Source organism: Triturus cristatus, chromosome 5_1 (assembly GCF_964204655.1).
Source record: "Triturus cristatus chromosome 5_1, aTriCri1.1, whole genome shotgun sequence".
Classification (NCBI taxonomy): domain Eukaryota; kingdom Metazoa; phylum Chordata; class Amphibia; order Caudata; family Salamandridae; genus Triturus; species Triturus cristatus.
This window is the reverse complement of record NC_140587.1, coordinates 719,605,119-719,631,471: the sequence shown is the minus strand read 5'-3', so window position 1 is coordinate 719,631,471 and position 26,353 is coordinate 719,605,119. Positions and strand designations below refer to the sequence as shown.

At 42.0% G+C, this 26,353-nt stretch overlaps 1 protein-coding gene across 2 annotated transcripts in view; it reads right to left on the bottom strand.

The window, feature by feature from the left end:
• Positions 1 to 26,353, bottom strand: part of DSC2 (desmocollin 2) — a 121,196-nt gene that overhangs the window by 88,350 nt on the left and 6,493 nt on the right. For both annotated transcript variants that reach the window (XM_085605711.1, XM_085605712.1), the window contains exon 2: positions 11,618 to 11,702. In XM_085605711.1, the coding sequence (XP_085461837.1) occupies positions 11,618 to 11,702 (85 nt within the window). The remainder of the gene's footprint in view (positions 1 to 11,617; positions 11,703 to 26,353) is intronic.

The following is a 26,353-nucleotide window of genomic DNA, read 5'->3' as shown; positions in this document are numbered from 1 at the left end:
CAAACACACATGCAAACTTAGGTTTCTCCAACCCAGTTGTGTTGCACAGCCGAGTTGGAGAAACATCACAGGCTTCTAGGTACTGTCTGAGTGGCAACCCAAGCTACTCAGGCCAATCCTGGTGTTGCTCTCATGGTATTGAGAGCAGCACTGGGATTTGGTGGGGAGCCTGTGCCCCAGTGCATCCTGGGAGGTGAACTGGAGAAGAGGACCAAGGCGGCCCAGTCGTCAGGTAAGTTAAAAAATTATTCCTCCTAATCGCCCGTTCCGCCCAATCCCCACTTAAGTATTGCCGCAGCCGCAACTGGCCACATCCCATACATATGTTGAAGATACCAAGTACAGAACTATCTTTCTTGTCAAATGGTTGCAAATGAAGAGCATTGGTAATGTTAATGTTGTGTCTTAGCAGAAGAAAAGGTAGGAGCCATTTTCACATCATAAACTGGAGATTGATGTATTTACAACATACAAAATTGCACGTGTAGATGGGAAACCTTCAAAGAATCAACCCTGGCCTTTTATTTTTGCTTAGTCTGGGGATGGAGCTGTGCCTAATTGCTTAGGCCATTTAAAAGTCAAGCTGCTAGTTGGAGACCCTCTGTTTATGAGAATTTCAATTGTTCGATCATTAAATATTATATAATGATCCTTAAAGTTTCAAGCATGCAGTGATGATGTTTTGCTGATTGATGTCACTGTTTACTCAGATCTCCAGCTGATAATCATCTGCAAACATATGAAAATTAATCTGGAAGTAACAAATACCATGTGCCAAAGGGCTCATGTAAATTTTAAAATGTAAATTTGTGTTTTACTGAGGAAGTGACTGTGCCCATTTAATCTTTTGGCGCTAATTTAAAAGAGAAATGAACATGTGGCAAAACCTGAAGAGCTGTGCTAGTGAATCCAGCCCATTTTCAAATGTTCCTGCAGTATTTGGTGTGCCACTGTGTCATATATTGCATATACATTGACTTGGATTAGATTTGCAGTGATCTGTGTCAAGAGGTGACAAAGGTCTTCTCTGACATTGGTTAGTTTGGTTTCTGTTGCCATACCTGGTCTCATACTTGACTACTATTGTGTATGATATTAGTTGGCAAATTCTTGGAGCTGATGAGTGACTCCATGACTTTATTTAGCAAATTTAGATTCATGATAAGGCAGTTATTTACAGCTCCAATAGGTGTGCAACAGGTTACGTTAGCAGATGAATTGTGAACCCGGTTTTAGAACCTATAGAACTTTCCAATAGAGAGAGGAGTATTTTTGTAACATCATGTCCAAACTAAAGCAAGTGTCCATTTAATGTGGCAGTTAAACAAGGTTTGGCTTTCTGGCATCCTAGCACAGTTCTTTAAGATGCATTGTGTTAGAGGCAGATAGGAAAAGCTCAAAGAAAGGGGTTTCATTGTGCAAATGAAGATAGTTCTGATTTCTCAAAGACATCAGCCATACACTTCTGATTCTGGCCCTCATGGAAATGAATGAAGCTTTATCAGAATCAGTCAGAGGCGATTGGTGAATTCCTCAAGTGTTCCTAGTCTGTTGTTTCTCCAAAGATTTGAAGACCTTCATGTTTTTTACTTTTAATTTATCTGAGGGTCATAATGATTTTATTTGCTCTCTGGACTACCTTCTGGTAGTCCAGAGAGTCTGTGCCTGATTTGGTTATACCCCATGGTTTCTTCCAGATTTTCTTTTTTTTTCTTTTAGGGTGGCTAAATATGAATGACCAACTTCTTAGAGGGCTTGGTAGGAGGCTGGGGTTTTCTGGATCCTAGCATTTCTACTGTGTCAAGGGATATAGTGATTTTGAAATTAACTAATTTAAGATTTTCTTCTGCATCAGACACTGCTGGGCAGTGAAGCCTGGAGCCAAGAAAGAAAACGTCTGGATACCTGCTTGAGGTTAGTTTTAGCTATAATCACAGGTAAAGTGACCAACTTGTGAGCAAAGCAGAAGCTGATCGTAGTAACATTATCTAAGCTGTCAAGTCTGTGAATACCAAGTCCAGCATATGCCCTGCTGCCTGAGCTGGAGCAAGAGAACAATTGGTGGTTCCAGTGACTGAATTATCAATGATTTTTAAGGTCTGTTTATTATTTGGTACAACTAGTATTAGGTTAAAATTGCCCAGTAGCGGTGTTTTCTATAACAGGGCAAAACAAACATAGTCACAGCTATAATTCCCTAAAGGAGTGAAGGGTTATGTTGGACTTCTGGGTAAACTACAGCAGTAATGACAGAATATTTGGACATGTGGTGAGCCATAATGGCAGACGGTCGAAGAAAGAGTTCTGTGTTTCTTTAGGATTCAATAGCTGCTTGAGAGTTAGCCACCATGGTGGATCAAAGCAACTAATGTATGCCCATAGAGCATTTGGCAGTTGAGTATGCATTGATAAAGCCAGTTTTAAAAGATGTACACAAAGTCTGAGTGACTTACTACAAAACAATCATCAGTTAAGTCTCCAATAGAAGCAGGACATTCTTCCAGTCAAGTCAAGACAAACAATGTGATGACTTGCACAAGATATGCCACTCACTCTCTCCAAGGACATGCACCCGAAACAAAGCAATCAATTACTTCTTCAAGGATAGAGTGTCAAAATCTGACAGTATATTGGCAGTTGAGCTGCACCTGATATCACTGCACAGATCCAATTATATCTAAATGGACTACATTCAGGTTAAATTGGCTTGGTGGCTATAGAACATGCAAACAATGTCATCTCACTATTAACAGTGAAGGAGATCACTGGGAACATCCAGGCCTATTGAACTTCAACATATGACCTCAAATGTAATGGAAGTCATCCTGCATTTTTTTTGCAAGAATCACACATAACAGAACTGGAAGCCATGTCCCAAAAGAAGTGTTGGAGAGGCCAAGTCTTTTTCACAAAATATTCAGCTTTTTCATGTGGCATACTAATTTGGATCAATGTGGGCATCCTGGATAAGGAGGGTAGGTATGACCTGGTAAAAAGGCAGACTAGATGGTATCTATGCCCCCAATTTGTCAAGCCGTCTTCCCTTAACCCCTATCATACATACTAGCCCAATGGGGTGGCGTCCCATGGCTACTTGGGTGGCTTTAATTGTTTGTTGGATGCGAATATAGACAGGTCATTTACCCCAACTTCACAAGCACCTAATTTAAATATTAATTAGCAAACTGGTTGAATCAATACCCCCTAATAGATATTTGGTGCAAAAACAACCATGGGATAAGGGTCTATTTTTTCTAATCTCCACACCATGACTGCAATTTCAGACTCAACCAGATAGTATGTTCCACGGCACAAATCCCCTCTATCACCAGTACAGACTATCTGGGAAAAGTCCTTTCTAACCATAACTCTCTATGGTTAGGCATTAGCTTTGGAATAATACATTCTCCAATTCTTAGTGTTGACAACCTACCCTTCTAGAGAACCAGGTATTCCACAAGTCACTTCACAAAAATATTGACACATACTTTGAGATTAATTAGGAAACTACCTTCTTCTGTGCAAATGAAATGGAAAGCATTCAAACTCACTATCAGTGGGCACTATACTAATGCAGTAGTGGGCACTAGACGAACCCTGGCCCTAAAGATAAAACAGCTAGAAAACTCCCCAGGATACCTAGAAAGGCATGCTGTGGCTGACGTATCACGTGTCAATGCCCTCACCGAAGCACGCACCAACCATGCAGAACATCTCAAATGCCTTCCCCCTTTGTCCTTGCAGACGCTACTAGGCTGTGGCATGACAATATGGATTGCGATATTACTTTTGTGGGCAGGATACACTAGGAATTACTTTATGCCTATCGCTAAAGTATCATACCTAAGGATCAACTGGCAAAAATCCCCCTTCTCCCAAGTGTCTCTGAGATTAGCTTGGATATTGGGGGAGGGATGATACATTAGCAAAACAGATTGTTTAAAGGTTTGGGGATATGTATCTGCCACTGCAAACAAGATCGATTTGGTGGCAACATCACTAAAGCATTGTTAATGCTCCAAAGCTAAGTGACTATTTCAGGGACCATGCCACTTTACCAAAATAGTCATGCTTCCCCGACTATCACCTTATTTCTCAAACCTGTAACTATATCTACCAGCCCAGTTTTTTCTACCCTAGATACCTTGCTGGGTGAGCTTATCTGAGGAAGCAAGTGCAGCAGGGAAGCACAGGTAAAGATGAGACTCCCGACAGACAAAGATGGCCTGGGAGCCTTGAATTTAGAACACTGCTATCGTGTAGCCCAGCAGCAGAGGGTATGCTGCTGAATGACCAGGCTCCATGGTCCTCATCATGGCGAACATTCCCCCACACCCTCAGTTGCTCCACAAAGCACACCACTGATTTTAAAGAGCCTTGCAAATAATGGCTCAAATTACCCCATATGTTCCAGCTGTTCCTCTGCATGGTCTTTCTAGGAAAAATACCTTCCAGATGTCCCTGGACTTGAGTTATTGAAACATCACAGGGGTCCAGACTTTGGGTGACTTGATCCATGAAGAACAACTCTTGTCCTTTGATGAGTTAATGGAGCAATTAGATATTCACAAGGGTCAATCCTAGTGTTTAAAGTGCTGACACACTCCCTACACACCTTTATTATGATGAACCACAAACTCATACTGTCATACAATATCTCCACATTATGGGAAACGGACGTTGACTCATTTGCTAGTTGACTAGTCTCTGTGTGAACACACAGAAAAATCATCCTTAATAATCCTCTGTGATAGATGGGAAACGGAAATGGACACTGTGTTCCCTGACAATCAGTGGGAAAGAATATTGGCATTACCCTCAGAAGTGTCTAGAAATGCTAGGTTTACATCTATGTAATTTAACATTCTCCACAGGGTCTACTTCTCCCCAGCCAAAATCAACAATTTTTTTTCTGGGAGCTAACACATGTTGCTCACATTGTGGTTCTGAAGAAGCTGACCTGATGCACATGCTGTGGTCCTGCCTTTCCCTATACCATTACTGGCCTGCAATCTCATACCAACTCAGACAGACCACAGGCTATACTACCATAAATGTTTTGGAGCTATGCGCACTAAGTACATTTCAATGCACAAAGAAAAACAAACTACCAGCTACTTTTCTAGACCGTACTTTACTGCTCACGAAGCGAGGGGTTATCCAGCTTTGGAAAGCCACCTCCCCCACCTATATCAGAAGAGAAGAAGCCTGAGGACTTTGCAAACATATTTTATCTCAGCTGTGGGTGCACTTCTGATTGATTTCCAGGCCATGAGTCACAAAGAGATCCTCCCACCTTAGTCACAGAACCAACATTAAGTCAAATAACTATACACTCAGCAGATAACATGAACAAATAGGCTATCTTTATCTATATGGTCTTGGTGCCCTTCCTGCAGACCGTCAACACAAAATGTGCATAGCTTTCACCAATAGCAGCTGCCCTTCCTCCTCAAGCTGACGAGAATTAAGTCTACTGCACACCTCGCTTCATAGAATTATAATGTTTGCTGTAGCGTTCATTCCGTGATAATGTCAACTTTAATCAACGATAGGGTACAACTGCCTCTAACCCACCAAGTTCCCTGTTAATACTTTGTTCTCATAAGTACAATGATGTCCTAATTGCAAGGAAGGCTATACAAGCATTTTGAAATGGTATCAAATATCCCAAGATTATGGGCTATCTAGATGGAGACGATAAAAAATGTTAATATGGCACCTTAATAGCTATGTAAGTACTGGTCATTCACAAACTTTCCAATTCTAGGAGAGGAAAGGTCATCGAGATGGGCAGTGCAAAACAACATCACGAGAATGAGTAAATAAAGTCGACTAACGTCCTGCAAGACCACCAGTCCAAACTGTGATCAAAGTGCAGAATGAAGACCGGCACCAAACAATTAGATGATAGTGGTCTTGGCCTGTTCGACCTCTTGGCACTTTCAAATCCATTGCTACCCAAGCCCTACCTGACACCTTTACAAACCCAATCAGATTTTTTGGACTGGAAATAAGAATATTCAAGACGGAGAAGATAGGATGCGAAGCCTTCTCCTTTTATACTGCAAAGGCATGGATCTCTATCATAGTTCAGATCTGAAAGGCAAGGTCACCTTTCCTTCTCTACTTATGGAGAGGACTGAAGACATTCCTCTTCATGCAAAACCTCATTGCAACATAACCACCCTACTGCTGGAGCCACTGAATGGGAACCCTTCTTCCTCACTTCTTCCGAACCCTGACCTTTGCCACCCTCCTTCTCCTCTCCTCCCAGACCCCTCCTTCTATTGTAACTTTCACACCTATTTCCCCTTCCTATTCTGCACGTTAAATCCCTATCTCCAACTGCAACACCTACCACCTATTTTCCTGTTGCTGTCCTCTCTGCTGTACCGTCTTTATCATTATATGGCAACCCTGCCTTCCTTGTCCTTCCTAAGTGATGCCAGCATTCACTAACCGCCCCCCCCCCCCTTCTCCACATGATTGTAAACCCTCCTTTTGGACAGCACCCCATTGCTTTATTAGGTAGCCTTGTGCTGTACTAATCACATACACACATTACCAAGGTGCTGAAGTAGAGTTTTCAAGGCGAGGCTACTGCACATGACGGCAAAATGAAATGGCTTAATTAGGAAAGCAAATATTTGATGGAAAATTACATTTCTTAAATTTCTTAAAAGGATACCAGTTTATTTGGATCCCTAAATGTTTGGTAGCAAAACCAATTCAAAATTAATCAAAGGCTATGTGATGAAGAAACTTGATTCATCTAGTCTAAATGGGAGAAGCGAGGTAATAATGAAAAATTTCCATAATTACTGCTTTTATGCTACTTATTTTTAAGCCAAATAATGCTCGTTCATAAACTAGTCTCATGTAGTGCCTGGTACAGGGTTGGCTGATATTCTGGCTGGAGGTTGATCAGACACAAATATAGAGAAGATTCATCAGGATACTGATCATCGTAAATTCGATAGGACCTGATGACCTGAAAAGGTGAGAGTGTAGAGCAAAGAGGGTCTTCACAGTTAAAGGGGCAATTAGGGGTTGGACTGACAATCACGCAACACTACAGCATGAGCTACGGCAGATAAAATTATTGTATCTCTATAATTATGAATCATGAAACTTACAACGTATTTCAATATTGCCAATCCTACGAAACAAGATATTATATAATCATAGCAATACAGATCAATCTTTTGTAGACTTAGCAACTGTGTTTCAATATCAGCAGGTTTGTCAAAAAGTGGACTTTAGGATTTCTGCTTTGAATGTCCCATACAGAAAGTCCAATTGATTATCAGTCAAATAATGAATGCATTTGCCAGTTTAAAATCACTGGCAACTAAATTTTTCAGCTTTTTCTTTTGCATACGTTTTCACCAAGTCAAACTTTTAATTCTGCACGAACAAAGCTGGTGTTTAGCTTTACAACTCTGTCAATAGTTTAAAACTGTTCCAGGGTGAGAATTCAGAATGAATGACTACTGTTGTCATTCATTGTGGTACTGGCTAAGGTGAAAGCACAGGCAAAATAGAGATTCAGATTTTGTGAGTTTTGACTGTAAGTCCACACAATGCTGCTGGGAGTGCCTTGTCCATCAAACTAGACAGGAGAAAGGCGGATGTCACTTAAATGTACCCCTATTTTTTATGATGGAGGCCAGCCCGCTGTAGGAACTTTAAGGGGTCTGAGGGCTCCATTATCAACTCAGAAAAGTGTCCTAAAATACCCGATGGTTGGAAAATTGAGAATTCTAATTTTTTGATAAAAAATATATACTATGAAAATGTGCTGTTTTCTCATTCTGCTGTTAGTAGTTTTTTGCTCAGTCACACAACAATTAGCAAAGATATTTGTTTACTGCAACTCGAACGATATCCTTTACAAATACAACTGTGATGTACCTCATGGAAGCATCGAATTTTAAATTTGATGAATGTGCTTTTTTTCTGCCTCTGGGGTTCAGCTGAAAATGTGAACGGTCGTGTTTATTAAAAGGCATTTCTAAAATTGTAGGCTACTCCCAAGCAGCAGCTGGAAGCATGAATCGTGTGAATGTTCTGAGGCACTGGAGAATATTTAACAATGCACAAAGATTAAATAATTCACTAGGAAGATTAAATGTAGAGTCAAACTACCGGTTACTGCTCTCTTGACCAGGTAAACTCTGTGTGACTTAACATAAATAGGTGGAGAAAAAAGAGGATTGCGGCTAGTGCCCACAGACAAAATGCAATTGAAGTTGAGGCCAAGGAACATTAATCATGCTCTCATCCCTCACTGACAACACTCATCACGTTTATGCCTCAAGCAATTTATGAGGTCTGGTGCAAAAATATGACATCCCTCAGAAGTGTTAATCCCATGTCTGTGGCTCCCTCTGCATCCTTTACATTTAGTGTGCTGTGTTATTGTTTTCTAAATAAACAATGGTTTGTTTGTTTTGGGTTTTTTTTGCAATGGACTACAACAAATCTTAGTTAAGCAGGAAAAAAAGGAAGTTGTCATTGACATCCTAAAAAAGTTTTTAAGAAAACATATGGTATGTAGTCCTTCCAATTGAGGTAGTTGCTTGACAATTAGTGCAGTGTGTATTTTGCTGTTCTTCTGAAATTGGTGCAGTTTTTCAGTGAATGAAATGTTGTGATAGAGGCGCTATGAATAATGTTCAAAATATATAAAATGATGCTTGCTCCATATAGCACTCGTGTATTTTCTATAAATTTCTGAGATATGTTCTTTTTAGTATTGTTCTAGTAACTCCTTTTGACCAATTTGGTTTTTCTAATTGAAAAATAACTGTATTATGACCATAATATGTCTCATCATTGTATACGTTTCATTATTTGGCTGCATTTCGCATTGTTTATTTCTTAATAAAGCATTTCTTAACTAAGAAAATTAAAAAGTGTTCTGATAGTTAACAGTTCAGTAACTGAAGCGGGACATCATTAGGGGTACCCCCGGGGATAATATAATCTGGTGCTTTGATGTGCCAGGTACATTTTTAGGAACATTGAATGAATCAGGTTAACTGAGGATTTTGGTGAAAGCGTGTGGCCCTGTCTCTAAGAGATGTTTAAAAATAGCTCACAATGGTGTTTGCCTTAATTCTCTCCCTTCTCGTGTTAGTGTGAACTGTCGTTTGCACAATGCGTGTGCAATGTTCTTTTTGTAGGGCTCCAATAAATGGTGTGAGGTAAAGATTAGATTTTCATGCTTGATCCCAGCTTGAAGTTGTATATTGAATAGGTAACTGAAGCAGGGCCAAAAATTCCTCCTATAAAGATTTAGATTATGTATTATTTTTTCCCGCACAAGAGTCAGTTATCACACTATGCACCTGTACATGGATGCTCAAATATTTTAAGAATAATTTGAGCCAGGAATCATGGCTTTAGCTTTCATTGCCATTATCATGCACTGATTTTATTGTTTTGTTGCTCATACCCACAGGATACACAATGCGAACCTTCATAACCATACACTATTCTCCCAGAGTTGCGGCTCTTGTATTTTGAATTTAATGTGCTTCCCTTCTCAGCGTTCATTACAATCACGAAATTATATGTTGATTCATTTTTCTGGATCACGAGGTAATCCTGGAGATAATTGCCTTGCCTTATGCTTTTCTAGATCTCAGGAATGTCGTTCTTTTTCGAATATCAACTATTTGGCTGGGTATGCTAAATTATTTTCTATATTTATTTGAGAACTGTTAGTGATTTCTGCTTTTTCAACACGTTTTTCAGATAATTGTGAATCTCCATGCTAAAGGCAATCGTGTGTAGAGAACTTGGACATTCCACGATGCTACAGTCTTAGAATCAGTGTATTAGTGCTGCAATTTTGTCAAAATAATGTTCACAGCATCTTATGAACAGTGGATTGTGTGCATGAAAAGAAGTCTTTTGCTTGGTCTTCTCTTTCTCTGCTGATTTTACTGTGTTTTTTGTCCTTTGTGCGCTGTTGTAATGCCCTTCATGACAGTGTAACTAACTTCTTTCAATTTTTTGGCCTCGCCGACCAGACACAGCAAACTGTTTGCTAAAATATGTATCGTCAGCTTAGAGTGGGCTTAAGACTCACCCATTGCTTGCCATTGGTTGGCTTTACGGTCACTCATTTGTTTGCTTTCTATTCATGTGATTATGTGGGCCTCTTTCTCCTTCTTGTGTTTGCTTGTCTCTGCTCTGGAACATGACTGCATTACTTGTGTTCTTCCACTGCTTACTTTTCAAGCACTACTTTTTTTTCTTTTTGGTTAAGCACTTCATGAGACTACATGTGTACTTCTCACTTCTGCTGTGCTCAGTGTTGCTCTCTCTTGCTTGTGTGCCATCCCCCTTCATGATGCACTTACCCTCATGTGTTTATCTTGCCCATGTGCTTCTACACCTCAGCTCCATGGTGCCCTCTCTCACCCATGTGCTTCTCTTTGCCCCAAGCTCCATGTTACTCTTTCTCTGTGTTATGTACTTCTTTCTGCACCTACCGTGTTGCTTCCCCCACCCATGACCTGTGTGTTGCTTTCTCCACCCACACCCTCTGTGTTGCTTCCCCCATCCTTTGTGTTGCATCCGCTGCCCAGGCCCTCTGTGTTGCTTCTCTGCCATGTGATGTACTCTGCTCCAATCCTTTTAACATTACAGTGGCACTTGTGTGACAAATGATTGACTCTACACCCAAAGGCACGTGTCTTGCATGGCACTGACTTTTCCCAAACCCACCACATCTTTCAGGGACAGTCTCACATGTCACCAACAATGATCCATCTATAATAGCATTAAGTCACTGACACTCAACTCATTCAGCCCAAGCATCAGCTGTCTTTCAAAGACATCCGCTTGCATATTACTGACTTCAGAAACATAACATTAATATATGACAGACTTTCCCAGTACTCCTAGCAGTTCAGTGTTGTGTGCAGTCCGTGCTAGCAGGCGGCCCTGCAAATCTAGCGCAAACAGTGTGACATACCAATATATGTTATAGAAAAGTATTAAAATATTCGACAAATCTTCTTGAAATTAGCTCTCCTGACTGATATTCCAGATATTTGCTTCTATTGATGCGTTATACTAGAAATGCTGCGCAGAGCCATGCAAAATTATGCGTGGACCATTTTTTTATTAATTAACAGATCGGTCAATAAAAAAAATAGTTTTTAAAAAAACGATACTTTTTCTTTTTTTTCCTACTTACTAATCCAACTCGGATCAGCAATTTAAAAAATAAGCGTGCATGGCATTTTGAAGGAGTGCACACCTACAAAATGATGTGGTCATGTGCATAATAGTGCAGTTTTTGATTTATTTAGCTATGCTTTACAGCATAAAGGCCAGACCTCTTGGCTTTACCAAAGCTTGTCGCATGTGTGTCCCTCAGTAGCTGGAGGTAAAAAGAATGGAAGCTTTCATCACAGCAACAGATTTTAATATAACGCAATGGAAAATTCAGTTTTACAAAGTGCTGGAAGTCCCTATGTTAGTGTGAAAGAAGGAATGTTGGCCAGAAACCAAGGCCATGCATTCAAATTGCAGCTTGGCAGGGCTTTAAATAATAACAAGTAGTTCATTCGGTCCAAAGGGTGTAACATCTTACCTTTTGCGATCAGCACACCCGGGTCTAATGTAGAGGGAACTTTTAGTTTTACTTTCTTGCATGCTTGAGAAAGCGAACACAAAACCTAAAGAGAGAGAACAGAAAGACCAGTGTCAAGTAACTTTTACCCTTCATACTTCATTGAGTTTTTAATAAATCACAAACAGCAAGGGATCTGAGAAGCATCATGGTGCTTAGAGGAAATGCGAGCATTTTGGCACCACTGAGGGCTCTAGTCATCAGAGAGCGCTGCAAGCTGGGTGTCTCAAGAGTACATCTGAAAGTAGACCTTGACCACCCTAAGCCATTGGCAGTGTGACACCATTAAGATTCTTGTGCGATGCATAGCTGAGTGATCGAGATTTCAAAAGAAAAGATCCAAATTTTAATTATTTGCAAGGATCCTGTATTAAGGAAAGAGGCCAGTCTTTTGTGCCCCTTCCACTCCAAAGATCAGCCAAACAAAGGTAGCTGAAGATCCAACAAACCTTAGGATTACCAGCTACCCCAATCTCTCATTTAGAGCAAGTTGTCTCCGTTAACTGCTGCTGGTTGCTTTTAAATCAGTAGGCCTAAAATCCCTGGTGCCTCAGGACAAATGTATGGTTCTTGAGAAGTGGTGGTGGTAGTGGTGATGCCTGCCTGCTCTAATAGCTACAGAATGTGGACATCTGCCAAGGATTGACTAATCATGTTGCAGATCAGAAAGCTATTAGTGAAGTCAATAATATCCTTAGCATTCCAGCAGGACAAGAGTCTAATGTCTGATCATCTACTCTTTGAGAGCCAGGCTTCTATAGCAGTTGGCGACACTGGCTCGTTTATTGTAGGTGGGGTGAGGTGTAGCGTATTTACCTATGTATGGAGGTTCTTAAATTCTATTCCTTTGCTCAACTTTGCTTAACAATAACTGTTCCAAGTGTCCTGTCATTTCCTCCAACTGGAATATTTTGCTGTTCATGCAACCAGGTTGTGTGAGGTTACTATATATTTTGGATAGTTCTGCCACTCCTTGAACCTGAGCACCATAAGCTTTCTTTGCCTCTCTAATTTACGGAAAACAAAGTTAAATACTACTGCAGAACAAATAACTACATCCAGATTTCCTATATTTTCTCTCTGGCCACCGACCTATTTGTCACACTTTCCTGATAGAAGCTGTTGTCCATCTGTTTCACAGCGTTGCTCTTGCTTTCAATAATGTGTGCCAGCACACTAAATTTAGAACTTGTGGCATTATAAAAGGTATCTAGACAGATTTGTGATGGTTCATTCATCTTGGCTTTATTGCCTCACTGTTCCCCTATTGATGGATAATAATAGTCCAGCCCACGTTTGATAACTTTTGTAGCTGGGTCTGCACGCCATTCAGGGTTGAATGTTTTACCCTTCATTAGTACAGCTGTTTATGGCAGAGAGAAAGCAATTCATAGTAGGACCAGATATGGTCGGCCATGTCAGAGAATCCAGCTTATCTGGTGAGCTTGAAAGTGAGTAAAGCAACAATATGTTAATGAAATGTAGACGATCCAAGACTGCATTCATTAGTTTTGATAAAAAGATCATCTCAATATACTCCCCAACTAATCAGGGCCTCACATAAATCAGACTCCACTCGGCCCACCCTATACGTTGCCAATTTTTCAGCAAATGAGCCATCTGGCTATTGATTGCCCTTATCATCAAGATATGTTTGGACCCATTTCATACATGACCATCACCCCCAGAAGGGCTATTTTAAAGGAACTGTGGCCAAGCAGAACCCACCATGTTACTCTCTTGAATCACTTATTCTCATTTTGTCAATCGACATCCCCAACAATATCAGGTCCCTGTTTGCCGGAGTGCTAGAATTCTTCTCTGCCATGATTTACCACCTTTTGCAGCGACATGCACAGTCAGCCTGCATCTTCTTCCCTGAAAATAGCACAAACAGGTAGATGGGGAGGTACTGGCGATCTCAGGGACTCCTACACATGCAAATTGTACCAATGAACATGATAAGGAAAACAGTGAATTTCTATTTTCCCAGCACACTTTTGCACATTGCGGATTTTTAACATCCAGGAAATATCCCCGCAGATGTTCTACCTATGCCAAAGTTGCCAGAAAGAAACAACTTGTGTACAAACATGAAGAGTGATTGCTTCACCACAGTGGCAGCTGTTAACTTAGAGCAACACAACGACAGTCATTGACTAATTTGGTCATTCATTCTAACAGCACTTCAGCTGTGCTGCAGGCTGGGTTGGGGGGGATGACACCTGAACAGGGAGGCTTCAAAATGAATGCATCGGGTATCTGCATTTGGGTGTCCACGCACTGCACTAGAGGGCCTCGGTAAGATGAGTGAGGGCAAAGACAGCCTGACACTGGACACAGATGTGTGGGGGTTTGTTTGGTGTGAGGGAGGGGACAAAGTGACGTCAGGACTCCCAGGGGTTAGACATATTTGCAAGGGATGAAACATACACCACATATTTCTATTGCCTTCCTCTATAAACGTTCCAGGAACATACATAATTAACACAATGAAAAGAGTTTAATGAAACTTCTCAATATTTTTGGCATTGATCTAAAACATATTGATATGATTTTTACCGTAATTTCTGCAGATCTGTTTCCTTCTAGTAAATGAAAATATTTCTACGGCGTGTCATATATATTTACAAAAATACGTACTGTGTCTAATAAGAAAAAACGATCCTAGTGGGAGATGTTTCGTGTAGACAAAGGAAATTCACTGACTAAAAAGTGAAGCAATCCTGATTCACAGAGCAAAGATCTGGATTGTTTTGTGCAAAAACGTTGGTGAATTGTGATCCATGCGTTCACACTTGCATTGTTACTGATGCCAACTGTTCCCAAATTCCGAGAATCAAGGTGACGCACATCCTGCTGACTCGTGGTTTTATTGATACAAGCGGCACAGAATGACGGAAGGGCTTTGCCACCAATCAGGCAGCAGCTGTAGAGTCCCCCGGGTGCAGGGCCACGAGAATCCCACTGAATCAGATTTATTTGTGCATGTTTACTACCAACTAGCACTCCGGAGATCCTACTCTGCACGACCATCAATACTGACACATACATTTCACATATACGAATAATTAATTTCACATCTCACAGTCCTTCGGCAGTGTGCTGCAATATTTTACCTCAGTGTGGTGGGAAGAGAGCATTTCAGTACACGCTGTATAAGCCTGTCGAAGCCCATCACACATAATATATATTTAATTGAATGCACATTTTTTAAATAACTTTCCTCAATACCAGAACAAGAAACAATAAGCTGTGCTTTATAAAATGAAGGACACTTTGCTCTCAGTGTGCAAGCCCAACAACAATTTTGGCTCGAAAACATATTTTTAAAAAGAGCAGAGAAAAAACAGCAATACTACCGTGAACATTTAGTAATGATGAACTGGTTAGCAATGAAAGTGAATTGATACAAAAAGCGAGACCCAGCGTGATTCAATAGCATGAGATCTTGCAGTAGTGGTACCCATACAGTGGCTACCCTAGCTACGAATAGGACACACCTGGGACTGGAATATATGCAATCCTGATGTTGATTTTATAGAATGCCTCTGCTTTAAAGATCACAAGATAAAAAATGGGCCCTGTTTATTTTTGTGAATTGAGGGTTAAAAAAAAAAAACACCGTTAATGTAGAATACCTGGAGGTAAAAATGTGTTGGTTTGCTTGGGAAACTAAGCCGGCTATAGCTCTGTGGAAGCAAACACTTGACAACCCTAAGAAAAAAAAGCAAAGTAAGACACTTATACACTCACAGACGTTTTGGGAGTAGTTATACCAGAGGACGAAGAGATTAGGTGCAAAATAATGACATTTTTACCTGCTATAAAGAAATCCCAGCCCCCATTATCAAATATACTATTTATCAAATATGAAACCATACAAGCTAATAACAACCTATGAATATTCCTTGATTGTCAGAGATAAGAGGCCTCCTCCACAAAACCTTTTTCGTTCTCAAAAAGTACAACAAGCAATTGTTAATTGTAAATTCTAACTCACAGAGTAAGGACTTGTGATTTTTTACTACAGCAAATTCCATTTCTGAATGTGGTGGATTAGCCAGTGTGAGAAATTTAGTAAAGGGGTGGAAACAACAGGATTCTTACATAATGGGCAGGTTTGCTCATGCGGGATGTGTGCTACAATTACAAAGTTGTAGCTCGTTGGTATTCACAAACCTCACCTGTAGTCTTTCTCCTAGGGACACAAAGGATTGGAGCAATGGTCCAAACTGGGTGTGTCAAACACCCAAACACCTACATGTTTCATTTCGAACAGTAGAAAGCGTTTTTTTCTCTGTGAAAAGGCTTTGCTTGTGATAAAAAACAAAGTTTAATTCTATTTGCACCAAGTTATTCTTTATAAAGAGGTGAACTTCCACATGCTTAAAATACCTATGTTTTAGATTAGGTGCACATGTAGAAATATACCATTTTCATTGCTTTCTAAACTTCATTATACTTTTCTATTACCTATTCTGAGGATCTGGGTGTATCATTTGATATGGCTGTGAGTCCTTATTGTGGAATACACTCGCAAAACCTTTATTCGGTCCCCTGACGCTCGTTTGAACAACCTTAAGCTCAACCCAGGGTGGCTATGGCAAAGGAGCTTAGTGTAAAGCATTTAACAGTATCGACCAATAAAAAAGAAAGCCACAAAACACAAAAGAAATATGACACCAATTTATAACTAGCATTTGCAATGCAATAGGTTTCGCTTTTGCAAGAGTTCAAGCTATTGGAATTGTCATTTACAATGCCAATAGCTCAAACTCTCGTAAATGTGAGACCTATTGCATTGCAAATGCTTGCTTTAACTGAAGGGAGTAGAGGAAAGGTTTCTGCTGCAGCGTGTACAAATAAAATTCCTTGCCTTTAGTTACCACGCAGCTGACTTCAGCTGCCCACACACTTCCTTACCGGCAGCATCCCCTGCAATGCACTGCCATTGGTCTTGCGGCTGCCATTATTTAGCAAGCAAATAAAAAAAATGAAAAAAGAATAAGTTGGCTGAGCCCCGTGCAAAGAGACGCACGGGTGCCATTCAGCATGTAAATAAAAGAAAAATGAGTTTGGTGGGACACCCGCAATGAGACGCGCGGCCGCCACTTAAAACGATTCTTGTCTACCATGCCTGTTTCCCATGAGACTTTCCTGTTGCTTGAACATCTCCCGCCAACTCCCTGGCAGCTCTTCCTTCGCAGACCTTGCTGCCTCTGGCTTCTTGACAGGCATCTATCACCGGCTGTTTCACTCACTCAAAGATGACCATCCACCACCATTTACCCAGATTGTCAGCCACTCCAACTTAGTGCCACTATTCCTGATATATGCAAAAAGAACTGTTGATGGACAGAATGCAGAACAATGTCATACATTCACCCCAGTACAGAGATCTGGACCTAAATCCATAGTTTTTTTGCTCACCATGCCATTCCTGTTTGGACCGAGCCATATGCAAATCAGTCTAGACCCTGTGCCTCATGGGAACAGTCCAGCCCAGGTCCTCCCTGGACTGGAAACAAGCATCCTAGGACCGGTTTCCGGGTTTCACCCCTCTTCAGCCAGGATAGATTGATTCCAGTGGCATGGAGAGCACGGGACTCACGTCTGAACATACCTGTCCCACTCGGGGTGACAAATGCAAAAAGAACTGTTGATGAAAAATGTCATACATTCACCCCAGTACAGAGATCTGGGTCTAAATCCACTGTTTTTTTGCTCACCATGCCATTCCAGTTTGGACCCAGCCATATGCAAATCAGTCTTGACCCTGTGCCCCATGGGAACAGTCCAGCCCGACCTGCCAGGCCAGGTCCTCCCTGGACTGGAAATAAGAATCCTAGGACCGGTTTCGGGGTTTCATCCCTCTTCAGCCAGGATAGCCTGATTCCAGTGGCATGGAGAGCAGGGGACTCACGTCTGAGCATACCCGTCCCACTCGGGGTGACAAATACAAAAAGAACTGTTGATGGACAGAATGCAGAACAATGTCATACATTCACCCCAGTACAGAGATCTGGGCCTAAATCCATCGTTTTTTTGCTCACCATGCCATTCCAGTTTGGACCCAGCCATATGCAAATCAGTCTTGACCCTGTGCCCCATGGGATCAGTCCAGCCCGAACTGCCAGGCCAGGTCCTCCCTGGACTGGAAACAAGCATCCTAGGACCGGTTTCTGGGTTTCACCCCTCTTCAGCCAGGATAGCTTGATTCCAGTGGCATGGAGAGCATGGCTTGGCAGTTCGGGCTGGACTGTTCCCATGAGGCACAGGGTCAGACTGATTTGCATATGGCCATGTCTGAACTGGGGTGGTGGAGTGAGCTAAAGAATGATGATGGATTAAACCCAGATAAGTTGACTGTGGGTGAGTGCTCGATTTGCTCAAACGCTCCGTCCATCATCCCCTTTGGTATCACTTTGTTTGCCCTAAGTTGGCAGGGTATGCCCAGACGTGGGTCCCTTGCTCACTTTGCCACTGGATTCAAGATAGCCTGACTGAAGAGGGTTATGAACCCGAAACCGGTCCCAGGATGCTTGTTTCCGGTCCAGAGAAGACATGGCTTGGCAGTTCAGGCTGGACTGTTCCATGAGGCACAGGGTCAGACTGATTTGCATATGGCCATGTCTGAACTGGGGTGGTGGAGTGAGCTAAAGAATGATGATGGATTAAACCCAGATCAGTTGGCTGGGGGTGAGTGTTTGATTTGCTCAAACACCCCGTCCATCATCCCCTTTGGTATCACTTTGTTCGCCCTAAGTTGGCAGGGTATGCCCAGATGTGGGTCCCTTGCTCACTTTGCCACTGGATTCAAGATAGCCTGGCTGAGGAGGGTTATGAACCTGAAACCGGTCCCAGGAGGCTAGTTTCCTGTACAGACAAGACATGGCTTGGCAATTCGGGCTGGACTGTTCCCATGAGGCACAGGGTCAGACTGATTTGCATATGGCCACGTCTGAACTGGGGTGGTGTAGTGAGCTAAAGAATGATGATGGATTAAACCCAGATCAGTTGACTGGGGGTGAGTGTTTGATTTGCTCAAACGCTCCGTCCATCATCCCCTTTGGTGTCACTATTCCTGATATGAGCGCTCCAAGCACTCCGGCTCTCACTTTCCTGTTAATAGACTGCTGACTTAGAGAGTGTTTTTAATTGAAGGGTGTGGAGGAAAGGTTTCGGCTGCAGCAAGCGTACAAATTAACTTCCCTGCCTTTATTACAGCGCACCCGACTTCAGCTGCCCACACACTACCGCCCTTACCGGCAGCATCCCCTGCACTACACTGCCATAGGTCTCCCGGTTGCCATTATTTAGCGTGCAAATAAAAAAATTTAAAAAATGAGTTGGGTGAGCCAGGCGCAGTGAGACGCATGGCTGCCTTTCAAGTATGCAAATATAAGACCATATTTTTTCAGAGAAGACAGCGCCCGTCTTGCGGGCATAAGTGCAGCAGGGGAGGTGGGGGGGATGAGCGTATTTAAAATTTATAGCGCAATGCTCCGGTTAAAACAAAAACAAAGACACACGAAGGGTGTAAAATGGGGGAGGGAAAGGGAACAAAGGAGAAAGCGCCCAAGCAGATATATGTGCAAGGAGGACATTTAAAAGTTTAAAAGACATGCAAATGTGAAAAAGCAGCCGCCGCAACTGAAGCTGGTGTCCAGTGCATGCTGAGTACAATAATTACGTAAATAGTTCTAGGAACTACTAATGAAAGCTCTGGAGTAAAGACACATGTAAAAGGGCCAGTCCTCATGTGAGGTAACAACAGAAGATAGAGAGGTACTAAGGAGGGACTAATAAGCTTATTAACAAATCAGAAGCCAACATTTACAAAGGACAATGACAAAAGGCATTGAAGAATATGGGCGGAGAGTGTGCGGAGCTTCAAGTCTATACCTCAATACAGCATGTCTCGAAGAGGCAGCATAAGCGCTGCCTAGGCAAGACCTAAAAACAGAGTGTATTTTTATGAATTTTCAGAGTGCAAGATGAGCAAAATTGTCCAGAGGATTCCAGAAATTCGATTTATCAAAGATGTTATCACTTTTAATTTCAACAGCAAACAAGCATTGGCCAACAAAAAGTTTGCATACTTTCCAATAGTTTGTCAAAGTTAGTACTATTACTCTGGCCCAGCTTGGACAACCAAATCCAACAGAATGGAGGTATAGAGGGCCAATGGGGTAGATTTCAACAATTACCTGGCCACTAGAGTGTTTTTCAGTTCAGTTCCAGTCTTTACAGCACGACCACCATAGACGATGATGGAGTGGTCTTCATGCTAGGAATGCAGGATGACAAGATGTTTAAGGATGCTCCGGTTGTGATGCGGTGAACTGGGATACCTTTGTGGTAATTCATCAGTACACGTGTGATGTGGGGTGACTTTGGCCACAGAGGTCGGGGTCCTAGAAAGTCCTCTTTCTGGGGCTCGAATGTCAGCAGCAGTTGGTATTTGGGTCTCTAGGTACATGGTTAGTGCAAAATCCTTTAGTGGCGGCTAGTGTCTCCCTGGAGTGACCAATCCAGATTTTGATGACACTCCCGGATCCAACCGAATCGGGTGCAACTTTTGGCTACCGAAGATTGCGCTGTTCAAGGTTCCCAGTGGCAGCTAGCAGCAAATCTTCTCCAGTGGCTAGCACTTTGCTGGTTTGGGCTGCTTCAACTCTTTTGTCCCTGGAGTTGGTTACAGATGATCTGCAGACTATTCTTTAGAGTCACTACTCTGGTCTGGGGATCAACTTTTCCCTGAGCTAGGGACCACAGGCACAGTCCACACTTTGCAAGCTCAACGTGCAGCAGGTGCCATCCAGCAGAGGGTGAAGCCTCTCTTTGTGTGATTGATTCCAAGGTCAGCCTTTCTTTGGTTTTCTTTCCAAATCCAGAATGATCTGAGGGTCCAGGGTGCGAGGAGTGCCCTATTTATCTCACTTAAGTGCCTAGAGGGGACCATACAGTTATCAGCCAATGGGTTACCAGGTCCCCTCACTTTTGGTGATGACTTTCTGGCAATGTGTGTCATCTGACATTCCCATAGTGCACCACTCTGGCCACTCTGAAGATGTCAGGACCCTGCCATGGATTTAAGGAACTCAGTAGCCCACCATATAGGTGTGGCTACCTGGGGCCTAAATGTCCCTGGGAAAACCAATTTGGGCACTGGTCTTCCTTCTCTGTCCCCGTCACCAGCTTGACTGCCTGAACAATAGGCAGCTACTCAGGAGCGTTATTCCACTTTGAAGCTCCCCTTTTGGGCTAACACCCTAAGTGGCTTCCGGCAAAGGGGAGGGGATACATCTCCCAGCTGCAGGCAGTGCTTAATCCTAAACCTGGGAGTCATGAACACCAACCAATCCCTAGGCAGGAAGAAAGCGGTCTGTGGGTCCCAGTCTGTGTGAGGCTACTGGACCACTGGGACAAAGAGTGGCAACTTTCTAAAAAACTCTTTAAAATTGACCTTAAATTCGCATTGAGCATCAGGTTGGGTTTAATGCCATGATTAATTTGACACCTCGCACTATCCAGTTAGGTAGTCCCATTCATAAGGTAGCCAGTCTGGGGTGTCAGACTGTAACCCTATAATAGCCAATGGGCCTACTAACTTTTCACCAGCACAACAACAATTTGGGGGTTTTGCTGTTAAGACATTTATATTTGTTTATATGGTCTACTTAACAATATACAGCTTCTTGCAATAGCTCTCTAAAGGGTTTCCTTAGGGGAGACTTACATTCTGAGGCCGATTTCGATGTTGGGCAGAATTACTTCTGCCCAACACCGACTAGGTGCTGGGACCGATCTCTGGTCGGCAATCCTGACTGCCTCATTAGGAAGCGAATGAACACTGTTTGATCGCATTCCTACATTTCCCTATGGGAGCATGCATTAAGGCCATAAACGGGTTGTAATACATGGTCCCATAGGGAAATGGGAGGTGCTGTTCATTCCTGCACCCAGTACCTGCCATGGGGTGCAGGGATCAACAGGGGGACACCATAGGTGCCCCTTCGGCCCACCACCAGAAGCTGCGCACCCAAGGGGGCCCTGCTGTGGGCCCCCGAACACACTTTCCGAGATGGTTGCCATGTCAGATAGGCCGGCATGAAAACCATGTCTGAAAGCATGCATCGTAATCCCAAGGGCGGAAAGGCCTTCCCTTTGGGACTACGGGCCGGCTCGGTCTGGCCGAAGGGCTCCATGAGCCCGTCGTAAGCCAGCTGGAATGACTAGACATTTTACTTTCTGACAACCAACATCATAATGCGGCGATCGGAAAGTAATCAGAACGGCCCATTACAATGTGGCCAGGAAGGCTCCAACCATCGTTTGGAGCGTTTACGGGCTGCATCGTATTCGGCCCTAAAATACTATGAGAAAGGATAGCTTTCCATTGGTTTTAATGGAAGAGTCGAACTAGCAGTGTAACAATGCCCTTCCAGTCTGCAGTGCCACGCTGGGAGCCATTTTGTACACTTTTGACACTGTCAGGGTGGCACAACCAGTGCTGCAGCCCTGGGTGGACACTCTGCCTTCCCTGCCCTTGGTACCCTTGATGCCATATACTAGGGACTTATAAGTAAGTCAGTACATGCCAAATGGGGATAGCCAATTGAACACACACTTTGTACTGGGCAAGAGCACTGGCATCGAGGTCTGGTTAGCAGGCCTCTGGCACTCTCAGTCTCACAAAAACAGCAGCTAGTAGTCCAATGGGGGCAAAAAGTGAGAGAAACCTTTAAAAAGCCTGTTTCCTTACACCTATCAATAAGAAGCATCAAAGAAATTTGTAAAGATGCTATTTGATTTTGATTTGGCAAACCCTTAGTGGGAGTAAAACTATGAGAAACACATGGTTTTCAACAGTCTAAACTAGCTTGTACATTTTATGAATGAGAACCCAAAATGTTGACCATTAAAAACAGAAAATTAATACGCTGTGTATCTTTTTTGAGAAAGTGATACTTGAGGAAAACATTTAAAAAGACTGCAATACATGTGTTAATGTTGAATTGTGTAAGATCGGAGAAGAAAAATTAGCACATAACTTCACTATCCCATTTTATAATCTTCTGAGATGGGTACCCACAACTGAGGATACTGTGCTCTTAAAGCTTACACTAAAAAAGGAAAATACATGTAGAAAGACATTATGTGAATTTTAGATTGTAGGGGCTGCTGAGGGGGTTCAGCGTATAAACAGGACCCTAAGAGTAAGAATGCTTCTATGTTATTTTTTAGTGTAGCATTACACTATGACACTATTAGACTGGCTTCTGGCTTTCAGGTGTCATAGTGATACAGTATGAGATAGTGATGACAGTATGAGGTTAGTGTGAAAAGGCATTGGTAAGGCTAATAGGTTTCAAGTGAAAACCCCTGAGGATCATAGTGACCATCAATGAATTGCAGAACATTGTAAATATTATTTTATGCTTGACAAAGGATTTAAGAAACCACACTAAACTATAAAAAAAAAAATATATAAGTATGAATAAATATTGAAAGAAAACAGATGGATAATTGTTTGGTTATTGATTAGCAACGTAAGATTGTGCACTGGGGGGTTATTTCTATGTAGGGAATAGTTACTTCATGTTATGAATTGTGTATTTGGACAGGGGGCATACCAAGGTAGCATGACTGTAAAATGATTGGGGCTTTTTACCTTTGGAGTCGAAAAAGGAGTGCATAGCCAAAACTCATCATCCTATTTGAATTTTTGTCAGTAGAGCACACAGAAACTGATGGAAAAAATGGTAAGTGTAGTCCCCAGGAACTTTTATCCCATTGATTAGGGAGTGCCCAGGAGTCACTTCCATCCACTAGCTGGAACCAAGCATAAATGTGGCATCCCCTGGAAACCTTATCAGAACACTTTCTGTGCCTGTGGAAGATCAGAAGAGGACTGGACCCCCTGTCACTAACCTGAGAGGAGCCTTGGAAGGCTGGCCCTTCTCACTCTTGAACCCATGTTAAAGAATTGTTCTTCAAGGATCAGTATGCTGACTTCCTATGTGGCTACAAGGACACAAAAAGCGGCATTAGGTCCTTTACCTATAGTGCCCCTCTGACCAGTGGCAACTAGACCTGTACTGGATTTTGATGTTGACCTCTTCCTGACAAACTGAGAGCCTCTAGGTACACTATCCGGAGGCTCTGAGCACCTTAGAAATGTACTCCTGTGGTTGTTTGGGCACCAGAACAAAGGTTTGGAAATGTTTGAAAACTTTTCCTCCAGTGCTTCAGAGGGACCCACCAGAAAAAGTATTCAACCAGCAGTTCCATGGCTTCAGATGAAATTTCAGTTTCAAGGCTCCAAGCGCCTCTGAAAAAATTACCAAGTCTCATTCTGCTGTGGGGCATTGAATGTTTTCAGCAAGAAATTTCTAATGCTTCAGAACTCCAGCAGGACTGACCTGCTTCAGGTATCCAGTCTTGGGTTCCACAGCAGCAGCTACAATTTCAGTGATGGCCCACTCATGGAGGATTTTTCTTAGAAGAAATTGCAATGGTTTTCTATAGAAAAGTGGCAAACTCCCTTTCTATGTTTGGGCTTTGAAACGTTTTCAAACTTTCTGACTTCCTGACTTTTACAAGAACCAGTCCACTTGTATAATCCGACCAAGGCTCCATCGCAATCTTGCTAAAATCGCGCTGATGTACCGGTCTACCACTGCCATAGACTATCATTGAGGCTTTGTGCTTTTTGGCGCTATTTCCACTTAAATCTTTTTAAAGTTCATATCTCCGGTGCCTCTTATTGTTTTTTTGTCATTTTTATCTTATTTTACTCATAAGATCTTTCTCTTTGTTTTAAAATTGGTTTGGGGATTTTATTATGTTTTGTGCGACTTTTTCTACTGTGCAGGCACTCCTTACTTTTCACATTGCCTTTTATTTAAATCTAGCTGCTTTGTATCACATTACTGGGCTTGAGTACACATTTATTTCATTTATTTGGAATGTAGTGGCCTTATCCTTTGAGGTGGACACTTTCTCACCCCATGTATTAATCTACTTACCAACAAACATGATGCCTCATACAGAGTAAAGTCACTTTTCTTACCATAGACCTCGTCATTTTGGTATCCTTGAAGTTAACTTGATTTTTCTCCTCATATGTAAGAATGGGATCATAGTTTATGTAAGGAAGTGATGTGGTACTCCATTTTCTGGCACAATTAATACTAATCTGCAATGATGCAGCCAAAAATTCAACAGTTGCTCCATTACACTTTTTTTCCCGGAGTTTTATAAAGCGCAAATTTGACCCGAAGGTATCAGAGCACTTTACATGAGCAGCAGTTGCGGTACAGACGGACATATTCATTTTTTTTTGTTAGGCACAGGGAGATTAAATGATTTGCCCAGAATCACAGGATGTTGAGCGTCGTTGCTGAGCCTCTAATCTGGTTCCACAGATTCGAGATCGACCGCCCTAGCCATTAGGCCAAATCCTCTCCTCACATCCTCTCCTTCTCCTACACATATTTCAAGTGTTTCCTTCATTGCCATATATCAACTGTTCAACTAAAAATGTCTTTAGGAAATCTCTGTAAAGATGAAGTGATACAGAATTAATGACTGCTCAGAGCCAAGCATTTGCCAAGAGAAATCTCAAAATAAAACTAATTTGTGAATCTTGGCCTCCTCCCTAAGGAATAAATGGGCTTCCATAGTCACATGATTACAGTTTTCTGGAAAAGTAAGACTGAGATTTTTTGTAAGATAAAGAAGCCAACTTAAAGAAGGGTATTTAGCCATCCGATACCTTGAATTACATCTGACAAGGCGCAAAAAATAGAATACCAATTTTTAGTCGTTGCAAAAGAGAGAAGATATATTGGCCTCACAGATACTGTACTCTACATTCCAGTCAAGGGATACGCTGTCAAGACTTTATTTGGATCCATGCTTATATTGCATGAATACATAAAAAAAACAAAATCAAATACCTGCTTATATAGATCTAGACAGCAACAGAATTGCATAACTATTTTCTAGCATATGTCACTGCTTTTAGCAAACCACGTGTGACTTCACGTCACAACCACTAAATGAAGTTCTATGAAACTGTTTGAAAAATGACGGGTCTGTTTTCATGAAACAAATACTTGTACCTTCATGCAGTTGTGTGGGGATTATCCCAAGGCTACATGATCGACATTGGATGTGTTTTGAATACATGGAAACCATCATCAATATCCATAGATGGCAATTTAGATGTGAGTCATCTAATTGTAAAAGCTGCTTGCTGCTCTAGGCTGGGATGAGCCCTGTAAAGTGGATTACTTTAGAATATTTTACTTGACCTGCAGAAAGTCTCTGGTTTAAGGAGCCATATTGTAAATTTTCAGACAAGCATCTCTGCAGCTGCCACTTTCAGATAACCATTCAAATAGAAGGGCCTTTACAATGTGCAGTGTGCATCTGTTCCTAGCTGATAAAACGGAAGTGAGACAGCAGTGCCAGCCGTGCCAGCAGCGCATAAGGGCTGCCAGGCCAATCTAGCCTGACCAGTTCCTTACTGGAGCAACAGGTTGGTTCTACTTAGTGCCAGCTCTGTCTTAGCAATCGGTGCAGACTTCTTCATAAAGGGCACCACCAGCAAGCCCTTACAAAAAAGACTGGCTACCAGGAGTAGTAAAAAAGATACTTAAAAAAACAAATGTATTTGAGAGG